Raw genomic sequence first — 18,201 nt, 5'->3', positions numbered from 1 at the left:
GTGGGAAATATGGCTTTTAATCCCTGCCACTAGCTAGCCATGAGCTCCCAAAGTCACGTGCTGCTTTCTCTCCATGAGTAAAATGGGGTTAATAAAGATCTGCTCTCCATGCCGTGAGAGTTGAGTGAGACACAGGACCTCACAGCACTCACGTGCTCTACAGATAAGAAGACAGTTACCCTGAATATTCACTGGAAGGACTAGGCTGAAGCTCCAATAATATGGCCTCTCAATGCAAAGAGCCGACTCATTGTAGAAGACCCTGATGCTGGGAAAGATAGAAGGCAGGAGGAGAAGGGGGCGACAGAGGATCAGATGGTTGTATAGCATCACTGACTCGGTGGACATGAATTTGAACAAACTTCCTTCTTTCTGACTGTTGTGGGGCTAACTGATACTGTGCAGGGCCTGTGGGGCCCTCGGGCACAAAGACTTTCTGTGTCCCTCATTTCTTTGATTACTGGAAACAGCTTTCATTCAGCCACCATGACATTCTTTGAGTTCCAAGGGACAGATTCAAGCAGTTGCTAATTAGGGAAGGGAGGGGAATGCAAGACCAGGGAGAAAGTCAAGAGCAGCCTTAGGGTAAGATCCTATTTCCCCATCGAAGGATACACAGAACATCTTTGAGCTTCCCTGATGGCTCAGATGGTAAAGAATCTGCCTGCAATGTAGGAGACCTGGGTTTGATCCCTGGATAGGGAAGATGCCTTGGAGAAGGGAAGGCTACCTACTGTGGTATTCCTGCCTGGAGAATCCTATGGACAGAGGAGTCTGGCAGGTTGCAGCCCATGGGGTGGCAAAGAGTCAGACACGACTAACTAACATTTTCACTTTCATTCTGCAGGTACTGAAACCCCCTCCAGGTGGGAGAAGTTAATGATTAATGATGGTATGCTGCCAACAAGCCTGTAGACCCCAGACCAGTTAGATCTGAAGGTTGACGATGCTGACTCCTGCTTACCTGACTATCAACCCATCAGAAGAATGTCCACAAACAGATCACACCCTCTTTGAGCAGTTACTATAAAACTTCTCACTCCCTTCCCCAAACTGGGACACATGGTTGAGGGCATTAGCCTACTGTGGCCCCTTTTGCTTGGCAAGGTAAGACAGCCAAAAACTACCACTTCACCCAAGACTCGGTCTCGGAGATTCGATTCGGCACTGGTGTGCAGAGAAGCTGAGCTTTCAGCCTCATAATGCCTGATTGCCTTCAGGCTGACTTTGATTATTCTTAAGGCTTTAGGCATTGAATTATTTTCATGGCTGCTTACCATTAATTGTAGGAGTAATCTACAACCCTACTCCAGAATCCTTTCTCTGACAGCAAAAGTGTTTGATTTTTCAATAGACAGTTAAGTTTTTTGTAAAATAAATGGTCAAAAATGAAAAATAGTCATCCCTCTTTTGGAATGTTTTCATTGTTGTTTTAGTCACCCAGTCGTGTCCACCCCATGGGCCGCAGCCCACCAGGCTCCTCTGTCCATGGGATTTCCCAGGTAAGAATACTCGAGTGGGTTGCCATTTCCTTCTCCAAGGGATCGTCCCAACCCGGGGATTGAACTCACATCTCCTGCAGTGGCTACCAGATTCTTTACCACTGAACCACCAGGGAAGCTCCTTCTGGACTGTGTAGTACAGACAGAGAGCTGGACTTGGATACAAGTCCCGTCCCTTTTGTGTGACACCGGGCTGGTCACTCTGCATCTCTGAGTTTCCGTTTATAAAATAGCAACAATATGAGTCCTACCTTCCCCAAGAAACAGAGCACTGGGTGATAAACAGACTACTGGGTAATAAACAAGATAATATATAGGGAGTTCCAAACTGGGGCTGTGATAGCAGACACCTTGGTTTCAAAGGCTGATCCTACCACTTACAGGATACTTATGACCTTGGTAAATGTAGTTAACATTTCTGGGCCTGTTATTTGTAAAACAGAGCTAATAATAGTATCTAGTTTAGAGGATGGTCGAGTGGCTTAAACTGTAAATATGGGTGAAGCACTTAGAACAACCATGCTTGGCCAGAGTCAGCACACGATAGACATTAGTTCTTGTTATTACAAAGTATGTAAATAAGACTTGAGGACTATACTGCACTTTAAAAGCTAGTTCAATAGTGGCAAGGTCTCTCGGTTCAGAAGCAAGTAAAGGGTCTTAGCTCAGCTTTGTAGCTCACAGTCTGGAAGGCAGGGAAGGGAGCGAGCTCATCAAGGGTCTTCTTGGGGAAAAGTGATGAGGTGCTATCATGATGCCAGAGTGATGGAGTGGGCCGAGGGTGTGAGAGGAGGGATCCATGGGAAACGTGGCTCTGCGTGAGGGGAGGATGTAGAGAGAAAGGGAGGGTCTCCAGGACGGTGATCGTCTCCTGGGGAATGGGATAGCTGATAGTGACGGGGATCGCGGGCAATGGAAAAAGACCTCTGTGGTGAGAACCAATTCAGAGAGGAGATAGCCCAGACAAGGGGAGAGGGGAATCTGAAAGGGACACCAAGCCTAGGTGAAAGCATGTCTGGGCCCACAGCAGGGAGCACCAGCTTGTATTTAAAAGGTATGGGAAGACAGCACCCCCGCCATTACACCATTCCTTCTCACTCAGGTTCTTTGGGAGTAAGTAGAAATCATACAAGTGTTAATTACGATTCCGTTTCAGATTTAAGCCTGCTTTGGTATACAGGAGCCGAGGAGAGTGGATCTTTTTCTTAAACACAGTTATTCAGTTCAGTTCAGTTGCTCAGTCATGTCCAACTCTTTGTGACCCCATGAACTGCAGCACACCAGGCCTCCCTGTCCATCACCAACTCCCAGAGTTCACCCAAACTCATGTCCATTGAGTTGGTGATGCCAACCAAGCATCTCATCCTCTGTCATCCCCTTCTCCTCCTGCCCTCAATCTTCCCCAGCATCAGGGTCTTTTCAAATGAGTCAGCTCTTCGCATCAGGTGGCCGAAGTATTGGCGTTTCAGCTTCAGCATCAGTCCTTCCAATGAACACCCAGGACTGATCTCCTTTAGGATGGACTGGTTGGATCTCCTTGTAGTCCAAGGGACTCTCAAGAGTCTTCTCCAACACCACAGTTCAAAAGCATCAATTCTTTGGCGCTCAGCTTTCTTTATAGTCCACCTCTCACATCCATACATGACTACTGGAAAAACAATAGCCTTACCTAGACGGACCTTTGTTGACAAACATATGTATCTGCTTTTTAATATGCTGTCTAGGTTGGTCATAACTTTCCTTCCAAGGAGTAAGTGTCTTTTAATTTCATGGCTGCAATCACCATCTGCAGTGATTTTGGAGCCCCAAAAAACAAAGTCTGACACTGTTCCCACTGTTTCCCTATCTATTTGCCATGAAGTGATGGGACCAGATGCCATGATCTTAGTTTTCTGAATGTTGAACTTTAAGCCAACTTTTTCACTCTCCTCTTTCACTTTCACTTTCATCAAGAGGCTCTTTAGTTCTTCCTCACTTTCTCCATAAGGGTGGTGTCATCTGCATATCTGAGGTTATTGATATTTCCCCCGGCACTCTTGATTCCAGCTTGTGCTTCTTTTCAGCCCAGCGTTTCACATGATGTACTCTGCATATAAGTTAAATAAGCAGGGTGACAATATACAGCCTTGACATACTCCTTTTCCTATTTGGAGCCAGTCTGTTGTTCCATGTCCAGTTCAAACTGTTGCTTCCTGACCTGCATACAGGTTTCTCAAGAGGCAGGTCAGGTGGTCTGGTATTCCCATCTCTTTCAGAATTTTCCACAGTTATTAAGGAGAGGTTTTTCAAAGGATTGGTTAAACCCCCCAGTGGACCAAGTGGAAAATGCTGAGTGCCTCCTGGTACTTGTCCAGTTCTTTCCAGGCTTCTCTGAGCTTCCAAAATCCGTCTGGGGACCAGCAGATCCTGTTGGTAGTGCCCTGTGGCCCAAACTCCTGGTAAGGATTAAAAAGAGTGGCTGCGACGGGGGGCCCAGACATTCAGGCCAAGGCAAGGAAGGGGCCCGGCCACAAAGCTAGGGGAGGGGTGGGGACCAAGGCAGGCCTGTGGCTAATAGCTTCCCGCGGGCTCCAACCGCGTGGCTACATCATTCTTGAGGATGGGCTCCAGGCACGCAGGCGGGCTGGACAAGGCCCTCTGCTGGGGTCGCTGCGACCCTGCAGCCGACTAGACCCCTTGGCTGGTGGCGATGGATGAACCATGCGGCTCCCGACGGGTTAATGGAACTTCTCCCTTGCTGCGCTTCCGTTCTTTTCTCTTCTTTCGGTGTGGGGCCTTTGAGCACACCCAGTGGCCTAGGAGAGCAGGAGCAGAGGCCGGCAGGCTGCGGAAGCCCCAGCGGCTCTGACCTCCCGCGCGTCCCCACGGCCCAGAGCGCAACATCTGTCCCCAGAAATAGCCGGGCGGGCGCAGTTGGTAGGGGAAAGCGTCAACACTTTCCTGGGTACCCTTTTCTTCTCCCTCTTCCTAGAAACCGTTCCTCCCCTCCTAAGTGCCCCGAGGTCGGAGCTTTAGGTCCCCGCCCCGCGAGGGAGCCTCCGCACGCCACCTCGGCGCCGGGAGTTCCCCTTGCAGTACCACCCAGTGTCCGCGGCGGCGCCCCGCGCTCCGCAGCGCCTTCTAGGGGCCGGGCACGGCCTTCGTGGCATCCGGAGCACCCGCTCCCTGACTCCGCCAAGGACTCCCCCTCTCCCGCGTGCTTCCCGTGCCTCTCCCAAGCCTCGGGTGGGGGTCCGCGCTCTGCGCCCCCAGGCCGGTATCTTCGCGCCTTCCCCGGGGGCGCACGGGCGGCGCGGAGCGGCGGGGCGCGCGCGCGCAGCGGCGATCGAGGCCCGGGCCTCGCGGTAGAAGAAGCGGAGGCGAGGGCAGGCGCGGCCCGCGGGCCCCAGCCAGAGGGCGATGGCAGCGGCGGGCGTCCGCGGGCGGCGAGGCGGCGGCGGTGGCGGCGGGCGGCGAGAGGAGCCCCTGTGATTGGCACAGCCCGAGCCGGAGGAGGAGGCGAAGGGAGGGCGGAGGAGGAGGAAAGGAGGAGGCAGGGGGCGAGCGCCGCGGCGGCTGCGAGGAGCTGTGCCTTCCACCTCTCCAGCCCCGGCAGGACGGGGGCGGCCGCCGCGGGCCCGGGGCGGGGACAGCACGCAGCCTCGCCGCGCGCACCCCCGCCCGGCAGCGGCCCCGACACCCAGCGCGAGCGGGAAAGCGGCGGCGGCAGCGGGGGAAGGATGCAGGCTAAGAAGCCGGGCGGCTCGTCGGGCGGCGGCCGGAGCGGCGAGCTGCAGGGGGACGAGGCGCAGAGGAACAAGAAGAAGAAAAAGAAGGTGTCCTGCTTCTCCAACATCAAGATCTTCCTGGTGTCCGAGTGCGCCCTGATGCTGGCGCAGGGCACGGTGGGCGCCTACCTGGTGAGTCCCCCGTGCCAAGTCCGCCACGGGCCCCTTCCCCAGCGCGGCTACCGGGTGCCGGCTGGCAGGAGGAGGGGGCAGCCCAGGCGCTGGGGGGCAGGCGGGCATGACCTCTGCCCGGCGACGAGGTTGGCGAGTGGTGCAGAGGCGGCCGCCGGGGGAGCTGCCGGCCCGGGCTGCTGGGCGAGCGGGGAGCCGGCGGGACCGTGGATGCCGGCAGGGGGCTGGGGGGACCTGGGGAAGAGAGGCAGCGGGCAGGTGGGCGTGAAACCATCCCTCTCCCCCACCCCCCTCTAAAAACAGCCAGAGGGTGAGTTCTGGAGCACCCCTGGAGGGGAAGGCATCGCGGTTTTCAGGTGACCTGCACAGGGAAAGAAAAGCCCGTTAGCATCTCGCGTCCTCTACTCCCCATTCTAGCCGCCTGGAGAACAAATCCATTATGCATCATTTCTCCCGGCGCTTTCTCCATCCGCCAATTACGGAGGGATTTAACAGTTTAGAGTAAAAGGCGCCCAAGCGTGGGGCCCTGATCCGAGCTGGGGCTGCAGGGGGAATATTCCCACTTCGTATCCCAATAACCATCATCTCTCAGCGTCTGGGATAAAGTTACAGTACCTGGAGAGCAGCTGTGAGTTTGTGTAGTTCTGCCGCCCACTCTTAGACCTGAATTCCCCACCGTGGTCTCTCATGTACAAGGGGGTGTTGCGCCATGGTGCACCATGTACATGGATTTCATCTGCCTTCTGAAAGGGGGTATTCATGTTCAAATGGCCAGGGGTGCATAACATATCAGAGGAACCAGCTTGTAATGACTCAGCACTGGCAAATACCTACTTTACCCACGGTATCCTGCCCCGAGCAGGTGGTCCCAACTTGGGTTTCAGAGAATGCACTTCCAGATCAGAGGATGGTCTTGACTAAACAGGATTTTTCAGAGTGTATAGTGTTAAGGCGTTTCTTGACTATTGACCTGAAACTGAAATCAAATGTCATAGACTTTGAGTGTTAGTGAGCAAGTTTGATGGAGATAGAACTGGACAAGATTTTGGCTGTTGAAGTGCCACATCCCCAGATAGAACCACGCTTTTCCCGATGGTCCCATTAATCCCTTTGGGGTGCAGTTAATGCGGGCCAGTTGCTGGTTGCGCTGTACCATTCCTCAACAGTCTCCTAAGACTTGGGGCTTGCTGTCAGAGGGAAGTACAAGCAGGCTAGATCTCTGGTGTGGGGTAAAGTCAGTGATGCGGTTTCAAGAGAGGGCTGTTCAAACTCAGCTCGGTTCCTGGGGTGACAGACTTATAGGGCTTCTGAAAGTCAAATGCATTTTCTTTGCTCTGTGTCAGATGAGAGGCGTTTAGATCCCAGTTCCTGCCTGCGTCTGTGACATGTATGCTGCTGGTAAGCCCTGTAGCCAAAAGCACATTTTCTTTTCCGTTTAGATTTTTGTTTTACAAAAGGTACTTGTAGTTCGAACACACAGTTGCGGACAGTACCCGTGGCCTTTGCAGTTTTGGAATTAGGGAGTGACCCTGTCTTGGGGTGGGGGGGCGTGTCAGTGTATCAGAGTGTCCTTGGAGGAGTTTGACTGTTAAAATATTAAAATAGAGACATGAATTACTAAGACGCAAATGCACAGTAATAAAAATACCTGTAGTTCTGTACTACAGCATATGCAAAGTATGTGATACCTAAACCGGGGCTGTGTTTATCAACAGCTGCCTCCAGTTTTTAACAGTTTGCCTCAAACCAATTTTGCTCAATAGAGTGGATTATTCATGTTCCATATAGTAGGGTCTAATGTTGGCAAAAACCGAATTTTTTGAAGTATACAGGGTGTTATGGGGTTTGGAATTTGTGGATACAGATCTGGAAGCTCACCATTTATAACTTATTTTACATCTAGGAAAAAAAAATTACCCAAAGAACTTTTCACACCACGAATGATAAAGGCATGGGCCTAGTTTTAGCTTGCAATGGTTTAAGGCTTTTGGAAGGAGATGAAGCTGGGCTTTGATCAAATGAGTGGCCTAAGCCCCTTATGAAGTTAGAAAGCAGAGGGCTGGTGGATACTAGTGGCAGGGCTGGCGCTGGGAGACAGGAAGTTGACTGTGATACCAGAATTGGTGAGGAATTGAGTCCACCTGCTGGGGGCCTCTCGGCATTTCCAGCCTGGGCTGAGGGAGAGCCTGGTTCGAGGCGTATGGTAACCGGAGTCAACAGGTGACTGGCAGAAAGCAGATGGAGGCGCAGGAAAGGAGTGGCTTAGGAAATTGGATTCATTATGATTACTAAGAGTGGAGGCGTCAGTTGATTGGGACTCCACCTTACCCGGCTGATCGCAGCTCTCGGTTGCCACCTGAACCTCATGAAGATAAATAGTTTGTTTGCCATGAATTGGATTGCGATGGCTTTTGCTCTTTCTGGCCGCTTGTGATTTTTTTCTTCATCTGCTGTTTGGAAGATAGAATTAAAAGCTTGTCATACTCTCAGTGTTGTGAGACTTCTTCATGGCTAATTTGAGAAGGAAACATTGTAGAAGGTTTGCCAGAAAGGCTTTCTTAGGAAACCTGAGAACCTGTGTTTGTAGGTGATCATGCACAGGTCCAGGTGCAATAGGTACAATAGGTGATCATGCACACGGGGTCTGTGTGCAAGGTGTATGTTCTCTGGATCTTTACACTGTCAATCAGCCTGTCCCTCTGAGGAAACATTTTCAGATATGTGGTGAAGGGCACACTGGGGGCCCTGCTTTCTCTCAGGAAGAGAAGGGTAACAGCAGATTCTCTGCCTATGATATTATTTCCTATTTGATTTCCAAATCCATGTCATAGTAACTGCCTTATTATTTCATTTTCCCAGGTGCCTTTTTTTTTTTGTTTTTTTTTAATATTTGGAGGCTTCATTTCACTTCTCCCTTTTCCTTCTGCAAAGACAGATGAGCTAGTGTCTTTGCTGAAGCTGTAGAACTTCCTGACTGTAGGAATGAAGCAGGAAGTCACCTGTGATTTGAGAAGCAACTTTGAAAAGCTGGACCCTGTGTGTGTGTGTGTGTGTGTGTGTGTGTCTGTGTCTGTTTTCCCTTAAGAACCTGCACATACTCAAGGTAGACCTGCATGGGAGAAAACCACCCATTGTTAAGCGAGGCAGGGAACAGGCAACTTTTGGCCCAGGGGTCAGGTCTCCTGGGCAGTGCAGAAGGGCTGAGACCCTGATGCCTAGACTCGATGGTGATCATGATGTAGATAAGGTGACTCCAGCGCAACCCGGGCCAGCTGTGGATTCTGAAATCTCTTGCCCTTGCCAGTGTTTAACTGGAAATTATGCTGCAGATAAGCCAGCAGTCACAGGGATGGTCTCTTGTAGTTTAAGAACCTCCTGACTGGCTAGGAATTTTGTTTTTTTTTCCTGCCCAAGAAGAGGGGACCCATTCTGTTTGAACTTCACTGTGTGCAAAAGAGAGAATGAGATTTAATTTTCCTCTCCTTGGGTCTTTGCTTCGGGTGGCTCCGGTCTGCACTGACCTACTTGCAAGGATGTAACATCTGTTTAAGTCTTGGGCTGTTTGGAGAAGACACAGGCATATGGAAGCTGCAGGGAGAGAAAGTTGTATTGTGTGCACTTGATGGTGTTTGGTGGAGACCCACTGGGATGTTCCAGGCCGTTCACTGAGGGTAGCCCTGCCTGCAGAGGTTGATGCGTGTTCTCAAATCACTGAGGACTGGAGTTGATAAGGATGTGTGCAGGAAATTAAAACCTCGGACACCTCTGGGCTCTTATGGATGAGATTCAATTACAAATGCATTTGAATTTCTTCAGGATGAAAACCTAAAAAGGCCAGTTTAGTCTCTGGGTGGGGCACGCAGGAGGTTCCTGTGAACCAGGAGTGAGGATGGAGGATGTCTTTGTTTTTTTTTTTTTTTTCTGCAGCTTGTTATTAAAATAATGCAGGATCTTCCTTGGCGGTCTGGTGCTTAGGATTCTGTGCTTCCACTGTAGGAGTCACAGGTTTGATCCCTGGTCGGGGAAGATCCCGCATGCCATGAAACAAGGCCAAAATAAAAATTTAAAAAGAGTTTATTTTTTATTGAAGTATACTTGATTTTTATTGAAGTATAGTTTATTAAAGTATAATCTAGCTTTTATAGTTGTTAAAATTAATAGTTTTTTATTGAAGTATAGTTTCAGGAGGACAGCACAGTGATTCAGTTTTTCTATATATATATTCTTTTTCAGATTCTTTTCTGTTACAGGTTATTACAAAATATTGAGTATCGTTCCCTGTGTAGTACAGTAGTTTATCCCTGTTGTTTATTTTTTTATACAGTAGTGTGTGTCTGTTAATCCCAGCTTCCTAATTTATCCTGCTTCCCCCCTTCCCCCTTTGGTTATCATAAGTTTGTTTCCTTTGAGTCTCTGTTTTGTAAATAAGTTGATTTTTTAAAATTTTAGATTCCACATATACAGGATATCATATAGCATTTGACTTGTTGTTCAGTCGCTAAGTCGTGTCCTACTCTTTGTGACCTCATGGACTGCAACACGCCAGGCTTCCCTGTCCTTCACTATCTCCCAGAGTTTGCTCAAACTCATGTCCATTGAGTCAGTGATGCCATCCAACCATCTCATCCTCCGTTGCCTGACTTGCTTCTCTGTATTTAGAGTTATGCAAAAACCAAGTCTGAAGTTTTGGTGACAACAGAAGGAGATGGATGACTGAGTGTGTGAACAGGGTTCCATCTCACTGCTTTTGGTCACCTTTTTCCTAGGCCTGAGAGCATTCAGTGAGCTTACAAGGTGAAGCAGCCGGATTTGTTCTATATATGTATTTTTTATTTCTAAAGCATCATTGTGAGGATTTTTTTTTTTGCATATCTAATCCAGAAGCAGACAGCTGAGAGACAATTTTTAAAGTCCTTGTCAAATTAGTATGATGACTAAGGCAACTGTAGTTTCCTTAATCAAATTGTTTTACACACTTTTGGTTACTCAAAGTGACAAATTCCCTTTCATTTGCATAATTACTATATAGCCCTAGGTAGGAAAAAAAAAAATTACCCTGATTTTTTTTTTTTTTTTTTCTCTTACAGCTTGGTTGAAAATGTTCAGCTAATAATGATTTAAGGGGAAAAAAATGTTTCTGACAATTCCTTTGAACCACCTTTGTGTATATACCTCAGTTTCTGTGGGGGTTTCCTCTTGTGTGTTTAGCAATCGAAGAAACGGAATTAGTTGTGAAGGGACCAAGAGCTGTTTCCTGAATTGGGTAACTCTCTGCACTTCAGTTTTAGGTACCTTCCGAAGAGGGCGACCCAGAGGCCTCTCTGCAGCGGCCCTGCCTTGCTGATCAGTTTCTCAGCATTTAAGCTCACCTTCTTGCTGGCTGCCTGAACGGTGTCGTTCTATCTGAAACTGCATACGTGTCCTCTTGTGCCAAGGCCACCTGGGCGAGAGTCTCTCTGTGACTTTCTCTTACTTTGCTTATTAAAGCAGGCTTGCTGGTGCTGTCTTGTCCAGGGACGGAGTTCACTTAGCAGACTGGCCAGGCGTGAGTAAGTGTCACAAAAATGATGAGGTTACAGCTGCCTTCCCTATATAAGTAGGCCTGGAAAAAAAAGAAAAATAATTTCTGTGAATGTTGTTGGCTGGTTATAGAGAGCGAGCAGAGATTGGCACTGGTTTCAGGGTCTGTGCCAGGCCTCCTGCAGAGGCCGGAAGAGCCACAAGGGACTCCTGCTGAGCTGCCCGTGGTCCTTGGAGTCCAGGGGGCTGGGCCTGCCTGGTGACCGTGGGCAGAGGAGTGTGTACAAGGTGTAGAGCCTCTGTTGCCGTGAATTCGACTCTAGATGGAGTGGCGTTTCTCCAGCACCCTACTTCCAAATTCACAGACACATTTCACTTGCACAGATTTAACTGCACACATCATGTGTTCCTGTGAAGGAGAGTCAAAATACCCATCGTCATGTCTTGTCACTTCTACTCACCTGGATTTTGTAGCTGCTCTTTAGTCACTAAGTCACATCTGACTCTTTGTGACCCCATGGACTGTAGCTCACCAGGCTCCTCTGTCCATGGGATTTCCCAGGCAAGAATACTGGAGTGGGTTCCCATTTTCTTCTCCAGGGGATCCTCCCAGACCAGGGATTGAACATGCATCTCCTGCGTCTGCGGGTGGGTTCTTTTTGACTGAGCCACCAGGGAAGCACGGATTTTGTAGTACTGTGTGCTTAGTCACTCAGTTGTGTCTGACTCTTTGCGACTGTAGTCCTCTAGGATCCTCTGTCCATCGACTTCTCCAGGCAAGAATACTGGAGTGGGTTCCCATGCCCTCCTCTAGGGGATCTTCCCAACCCAGGGGTGGAACCTAGGTCTCCCGCATTGCAGGCGGATTCTGTACTGTCTAAGCCACCATATTCTGTGCATTTGTGTGCATTACCCATCTGTATACATGTTCTTATACACGGTTACATTCACCAGATACGGTATTCTGTCCTTTGGGGGGCATATTAAGGGACATTTTGGTGGTAATTTTGATTACATGGAGCCCAGGTGGATTTAGAACTCATGAAGACAAGTCACCTGTATTTTATTCCCTCTCTGAAATGCCTTTGGTAATCTGTAGGCCAGGAAGATAGCATCCTTGCTCTTTTAGTTTCGTTTTGCTTTCCGTTTCTCTAAGTCTGCAAAATAGATGAGACACAGGAAGCAGGGTCATCAGTGGTTTATGGAGGAAGTGAATTGACGTGGTTCTAAGACACTTGTGTCTGATGTGATCTGAGTGCTCAGGTGTTTCTGTGAGACGGAGTGTTGCTTAATGATACAAACTCTAAGTTAAATGGTTAAAATTCTCAGGTGGAGAACAGCAAGACTCATGTCAGCTGTGACTTCTTGGCTGAGCATCAGAAAACCCAGGATTCATTCCTGGTCCTCTTGCCAGCTCTGTGAGCTTGGGTTGATTACTTAACCTCTCTGTATATTGGTATTTGACTTTAAAACTCATAGTGTTTCTGTGAGTACTAACTCAGTCAGCATATATAAAGCACTATGAACCCTAACATGTGGTGAATAGTCAATGAAAAGTGAAAGCAAAGTCACTCAGTCGTGTCCGACTCTTTTCGACCCTATGGACTGTAGCCCACCAGGCTCCTCCGTCCATAGGGTTTTCCAGGCAAGAATACTGGAGTGGGTTGCCGTTTTCTTCTCCAGGTGATCTTCCCGACCCAGGGATTGAACTCAGGTTTCCCACATTGTGGGCAGACTCTTTACCCTCTGAGCCACAAGGGAATCCTGAATCGTCAATAAATACTAGCTATTATTATTACTAATATAATATGGTTATACATATTTACATAAGAACTATGTAGCCCCAACCAATGAGAAATAAAATTGTTTTGGTCAAACTTCTGATTTGGTTTAGTGTATCATACATTCAAATCATTTCCTGTTTTGCCGGGCATTTTGTCTGGGAGGTGAAGTTTTTAAAAGCAAGAGATAAGTACTAGTAAATAAATTGCTAATTCTGTTCATTCCCTTATTATAAGTACAACAATCCATTTCATCTTGTTGCTGTTCAGTTGCTAAGTCATGTCCAATTCTTTGTGACCCCATGAACTGCAGCACGCCAGGCTTCCCTGTCCTTCACTATCTCCCAGAGTTTGCACAAACTCATATCCATTGAGTCGGTGATGCCATCCAACCATATCATCCTCTGCTGCCCCCTTCTCCTCCTCCTCTTCGATCTTTCCCAGCATCAGGGTCTTGTCTAATGAGTTGGCTTTTCACATCAGGTGGCCAAAGTGTTGGAGATTCAGCTTCAACATTTCATGTTACAGATGCTATAAAAATTATTAGTCACATGGAAGAGAAATCCACTATAATAATGGTTCTGCGGGCCATTTACAGTCAGTGGGTACTTTGAGATGAACAGAGAAGGGACAGCACATGGCCAGCCGGGAGGACAGGTGCTTCTCTTTGGGAGGCCCTGAGGATCTTTGCTCTGGTTTGTGGCCACAGGGTAGAGAAGATTGGGTAGGTCTTCTAGGTTTGTGGGCAGCTGAGAGGCAGGGAAGAGAACATTGGACTTAGAGTCAAAAAGACCTAGGTTTGAACCTGGACCTGTTCCTTACTTGCTCCCAGTGACTTGACTTCTCTGAGGCTCAGTATTCCTATCTGAAAAATGGGATGCTGAGAGAGCCTACCTTACAGATGGTTGAGAGATTGAAATTCAGGGACACATGATAGAGTGCTTCTCGTAGGGTGCAGTGTTCAGTAGTTGCTTTACCGATGATGGCATGGCCCTACTCATTGACCTTGACACAGCAGACATCCCTTCCGGGGACCTGAGGGTGTGGGGTGTTGTGTGTGGCCTGGGCTTTATTTCCTTAATTGGAGATCGGTTTCTCTGGATGAAAAGTAGCCACATTAAAGCTTCCTGGGGTGTCGGGAGGTGGACGGGGGGACATATGTTGTGGACATATGCTGCCCTCCAGGCAGCCTTGTTCAAGATGTGCAACCTCAGAGCTCAGCCCTGGCTGCAGGGAAGGGCTCGGGTCCCACTTAGCACCCACTGCCTTCACCTTAGTCCCTTTGCAGTTCTGAGCAATGATGCCAGAAGCTCAGCTTCTCTGCACACTGGTGCTGAATCAAATCTCAGACTCAGAGTTTTGGGTGGAGTAGAAGAGGATAGCTTTATAGTTTGCCAAGCCAAGGGGGCAGCAGTGGGCTAATGTTTTCATAACCATGTGTCCCAACTTGGGGAAGACAGTGAGAAGTTTTTCAGCAGTTGCTCAAAGAGGGCGTGATCAGCTCATGGACATTCTTCTAATGAATTGGTGGTTAGGAGTCTGTGTCATCAACCGTCCGGTCCAGCTAGACTGGGGTCTGCATGCTGGTGCAGCCTGCCATCATCAATTATTAATTTCTCCCACTTGGAGGGGGTTTCAGGCTCTGTAGAATAGCTCAAAGATATGGTTGTGTGTATGCCTTGATGAGGAACCAGAATCTTGCCCCAAGACGTCTCTTGACTGCTTGTTTCTCCTGGGTCTCACATCCCCTTCCTTCCCTCATTAACAACTGCTTGAATCTGCCCTTTGGAACTCAGGCAAGGTCATGGAGGCTCCATGAAGGTTGTTTCTTGTAATCAAAGAAATGGGGGACACAGAAAGGCCAGGAGCCCCACAGGACCCTGCTCGGTATCAGCAGGGCTCAGCAGATGCAGTTGTGGGCTGTTCCCTGGTCTTGGTCCTTTTTGGTTTCTCGGAAGCAGAGCGAAGGAGATCCTGACACAGTCCTGCTGCCCGTTTGGTGGACGCGTCCGTCACAGTCTGCGGCTTGTGGGGGTTATACAGCAGGGTACTTACTGCACGACGCCTCTCTCCTCCCGTCAGCGGTTTTTGCAGCATCTTCTCCCCCCAAGAGGGGTCAGTCCGGTCCTTGGGAAGGACAGGGCATGAACTGGGCCAGCCCAGTTGCAGTGTCTATTTTACGTGAGTTCTTAGGGTCACCTTCAAATGCCACAGGCGTCACAAGAACACACATGCTGAGGACCCCTGAGCCCCAAACCCTGGTTGCTCCCTGTCGGCCTCACTGAGGAAGGAACCTGTCAGCTTGCTAAGGCACTGAAGTTTCTGCAGCCACAGTTGTGGACTGAGCAAGCACAAGAGACTTCTTTCCGGGGGTTTCATGACAACATGCGGAGCGGAAGTGGCCCCCTGGATGTGGGCAGACTCTCTGTCATCGGCTCTCCCCAGCTTCTTTCTTTCAGTTCTTCTTTGTGGCTTGAGTCAAGCCCTTCTGAAAAGGGAAGCCCTTTCTGACAGACTGTTTAGTTGCTTGCTGTTTGGTAGAGATCATGGTAACCCAGCCACTTTGTAAATGACTGGACATTCCTCTCCAAACAGGAAAGAGTTATTTCCCTGGCTAAGTTATGAGAGAGTTGGACATGAGAATTTTCTCATTTATCCCTTCCAGTCAACCCTCGTTGGAAACACTTGATGACAAGAGGCAACATAGGTTGCCGTGGGCCCTGCTGTTTGAAACAGGGGCAGCGGGGAGGTGTGGGCCACTCTTGCCTTTGCCTTCATGATGATTTCTGCTGTAAATACCCTGACAATGGCTCTTCAGTACCTCCTCCTTTTGGGGATGTCGTATCCCACCTGGCATCTTAAGTTACAGGTAACACAGTCAAAGAGGACACTTCTATAAGGAGGGGGTCTTACTTCTGGGTCAGCTTTGGTTGAAATCTTTGCCATGAGCTGACTGTGGCCTCAGGCCCATCCAAGGAGACAGTGGTGTGGCTGTGTCTTCTCAAGGATGTGGGAGAAGGTCCAAGCTGTGGGCAGTAGCAAGGGCCATTCAAAAGCCCGAAGTGTGCCGCTTGCTTTTCTGTCTGTGCCTCTCTGTTCATGTCTATCCATCCACACTCCCTGTGGGAGTTCGGTACTGCGTGCAGATTCTAATTTGTCTGGCGGGTTGCCCTTTGGGACAGGTCTCTGGATAATGAACTTGGCCGTCCAAGTAACCCTTGAAACCACGAAGCCTGTGTGACTGTCACCTCTGAGCCACCTAAGGCTGTGTAGTGTTAGCAGAAATAGGAAGCTGAGCAGGCTTTTGATGGACAGTCCTGGGGGCTGTGATGGAATAATACAGAACAGAATGGCCAGTTCCTTCCAACATCTCTGTTCACACAACCACAGGAACGCAAGAAAGGTAGAAATGAGTCTTTTCACCTCCATTTCTACACGTGCAAGGTTGGGGAGGGAAAGCTGTGGCCAATCATGTTTTTCAATTATAGACTATTGTAAAGGGTTCCTGCCAATGGTATTGTTTCCCCCCCCCCCCCCCCACCTTTGGAAAAGGCTTGTGTAAAATAGGCAGGCTGTTTCTAATTGTTGGCCCCCTCCCCACTTCTGGCTGCGATTCTCCATTCTCAGCTGATTGGAATGAGAAATTACCACCTTGAATATAAGCAAGTTGAAATTGGAAAGCCGCCCTCTAACTGATTATGTAAGCTTGAAAATACTGTACCTGAAATCTCATGTTTGAGAATTCCCTTAATGAAGATAAAAATCTCAAAGCAGCACAGACGCACCTGTTTTTATTATGTAAGATTCAATTATTGTGATGCAACCTGTGTAATAAAGAATGGTGTTGATTAGTTCAGCTCTCGGCTGACTTTTTGGGTCAGAGAATTGTTTGAAGTAGACCCACAGAGCCGCTGAGAGCTCAGCCCCCAGGAAGTCGGCGCCCTGCTTCAGCACCAGCCCCCCCTTCTCTCCAGGGGTGCAAAGGCTTATTCTAGGTCTGTGGTCACCGCAGTTCTTAAGGTTGCAGGGAGCGGATGTCCATTAAGGTTGGCCTTGGAGATGGCTCATGCCATTCAGTGGAATGTTTGGGATGATCGCTGTTGATTGGAGAGGGCTTTATCTTCGGTCATTTCATTTCTTGAAGCACTGCCATCTTGGCACTTGGGATGTTGATGGCACGCGGGGTAGACTGTCTTGTTTGCTATAATGGGCGTGTGTTTCAATGTGGCTCGTGACATCGTCCTCTTCTGAGAGCCATACACGAGGCGGGTACGTGGCCCAGCACGCTACAGGGTCAACTTCAGATTCCCAGCCCCCTGAGTTATAGGTTATTTTGTGGCCGTGGTGAACACTGGAGAGATAAAGACTTAAAGGGAACGAGACCAGTTGAAAGAGCCATAGAAGAGCCTCAGACAGACTTCCCTTGCAAAAACTGTAGGGAAAGACTCACAATGTATTATGTGGTATGTTGGGTGGCCTCCCCAGTGCTGGTAAAAACTGTGTTGGTTCTGAGGCTTAATGTGCCAACAACAGGTTTTTCAACCAGACTGAGGGAGGATCTCTTTTGGAAACAAACAACAAAAAAAAAGATAAATTAGCGCCTTCCCTTTACCTTTGCTGGGAGTTCCCTGGCAGCTCAGATGGTAAAGAATCTGCCTGCAGTGCAGGAGACCCAGGTTCAATTCCTGGGTTGGGAAGATCCCCTGGAGAAGGGAGTGGCTACCCCCTCCAGTATTCTTGCCCAGATGATCCCATGGACAGAGTAAGCCTGGTAGGCTACAGTCCATGGGGTCACAAAGAGTCGGACATGACTGACCGACTAACACCCTCACTTTACCTTTGCCTGTGCGGTAGAGAGGCATATAAATAGATCAAGAAGTCCTTGAGCAGTTTTTCTTTTTTTTTTAAATTTACTTATTTTAATTGGAGACTGATTACTTTACAATATTGTAGTGGTTTTGCCATACATTGACATGACTCAGCCATGGGTATACATGTGTCCCCATCCTGAACCCCACTCCCACCTCCCTCCCCATCCCATCCCTCAGGGTCATCCCAGTGCACTGGCCCTGGGTGCCCTGTCTCATGCATTGAACCTGGACTGGCGATCTGTTTCACACTTGATAATATACATGTTTCAATGCTATTCTCTCAAATCATCCCACCCTCACCTTCTCCCACAGAGTCCAAAAAGCTGTTCTATACATCTGTGTCTCTTTCTCTGTCTCGCATATAGGGTCATCGTTACCATCTTTCTAAATTCCATATATATGTGTTAGTATACTGTATTGGTATTTTTCATTCTGACTTACTTCACTCTGTATAATAGGCTCCAGTTTCATCCACTTCATTAGAACTGATTCAAATGTATTCTTTTTAATGGTCGAGTAATGTTCCATTGTGTATATGTACCACAGCTTTCTTATCCATTCGTCTGCTGATGGGCATCTAGGTTGCTTCCATGTCCTGGCTATTATAAACAGTGCTGTGATGAACACT

At 48.7% G+C, this 18,201-nt stretch overlaps 1 protein-coding gene across 2 annotated transcripts in view; it reads left to right on the top strand.

Moving 5' to 3' along the window:
* Window positions 1–4,452: 4,452 nt before the first annotated feature.
* SLCO3A1 (solute carrier organic anion transporter family member 3A1) overlaps window positions 4,453–18,201 on the top strand; it is a 368,846-nt gene continuing 355,097 nt past the window's right edge. For both annotated transcript variants that reach the window (XM_043921345.1, XM_043921344.1), the window contains exon 1: window positions 4,453–5,401. In XM_043921345.1, coding sequence (XP_043777280.1) covers window positions 5,222–5,401 — 180 coding nt within the window. In that variant the 5' untranslated portion in view covers window positions 4,453–5,221. The remainder of the gene's footprint in view (window positions 5,402–18,201) is intronic.

This window comes from Cervus elaphus, chromosome 13, assembly GCF_910594005.1.
Source record: "Cervus elaphus chromosome 13, mCerEla1.1, whole genome shotgun sequence".
NCBI classification, from domain to species: domain Eukaryota; kingdom Metazoa; phylum Chordata; class Mammalia; order Artiodactyla; family Cervidae; genus Cervus; species Cervus elaphus.
The sequence above is the reverse complement of the archived record's forward strand: the minus strand, read 5'-3'. Positions and strand labels throughout refer to the sequence as shown.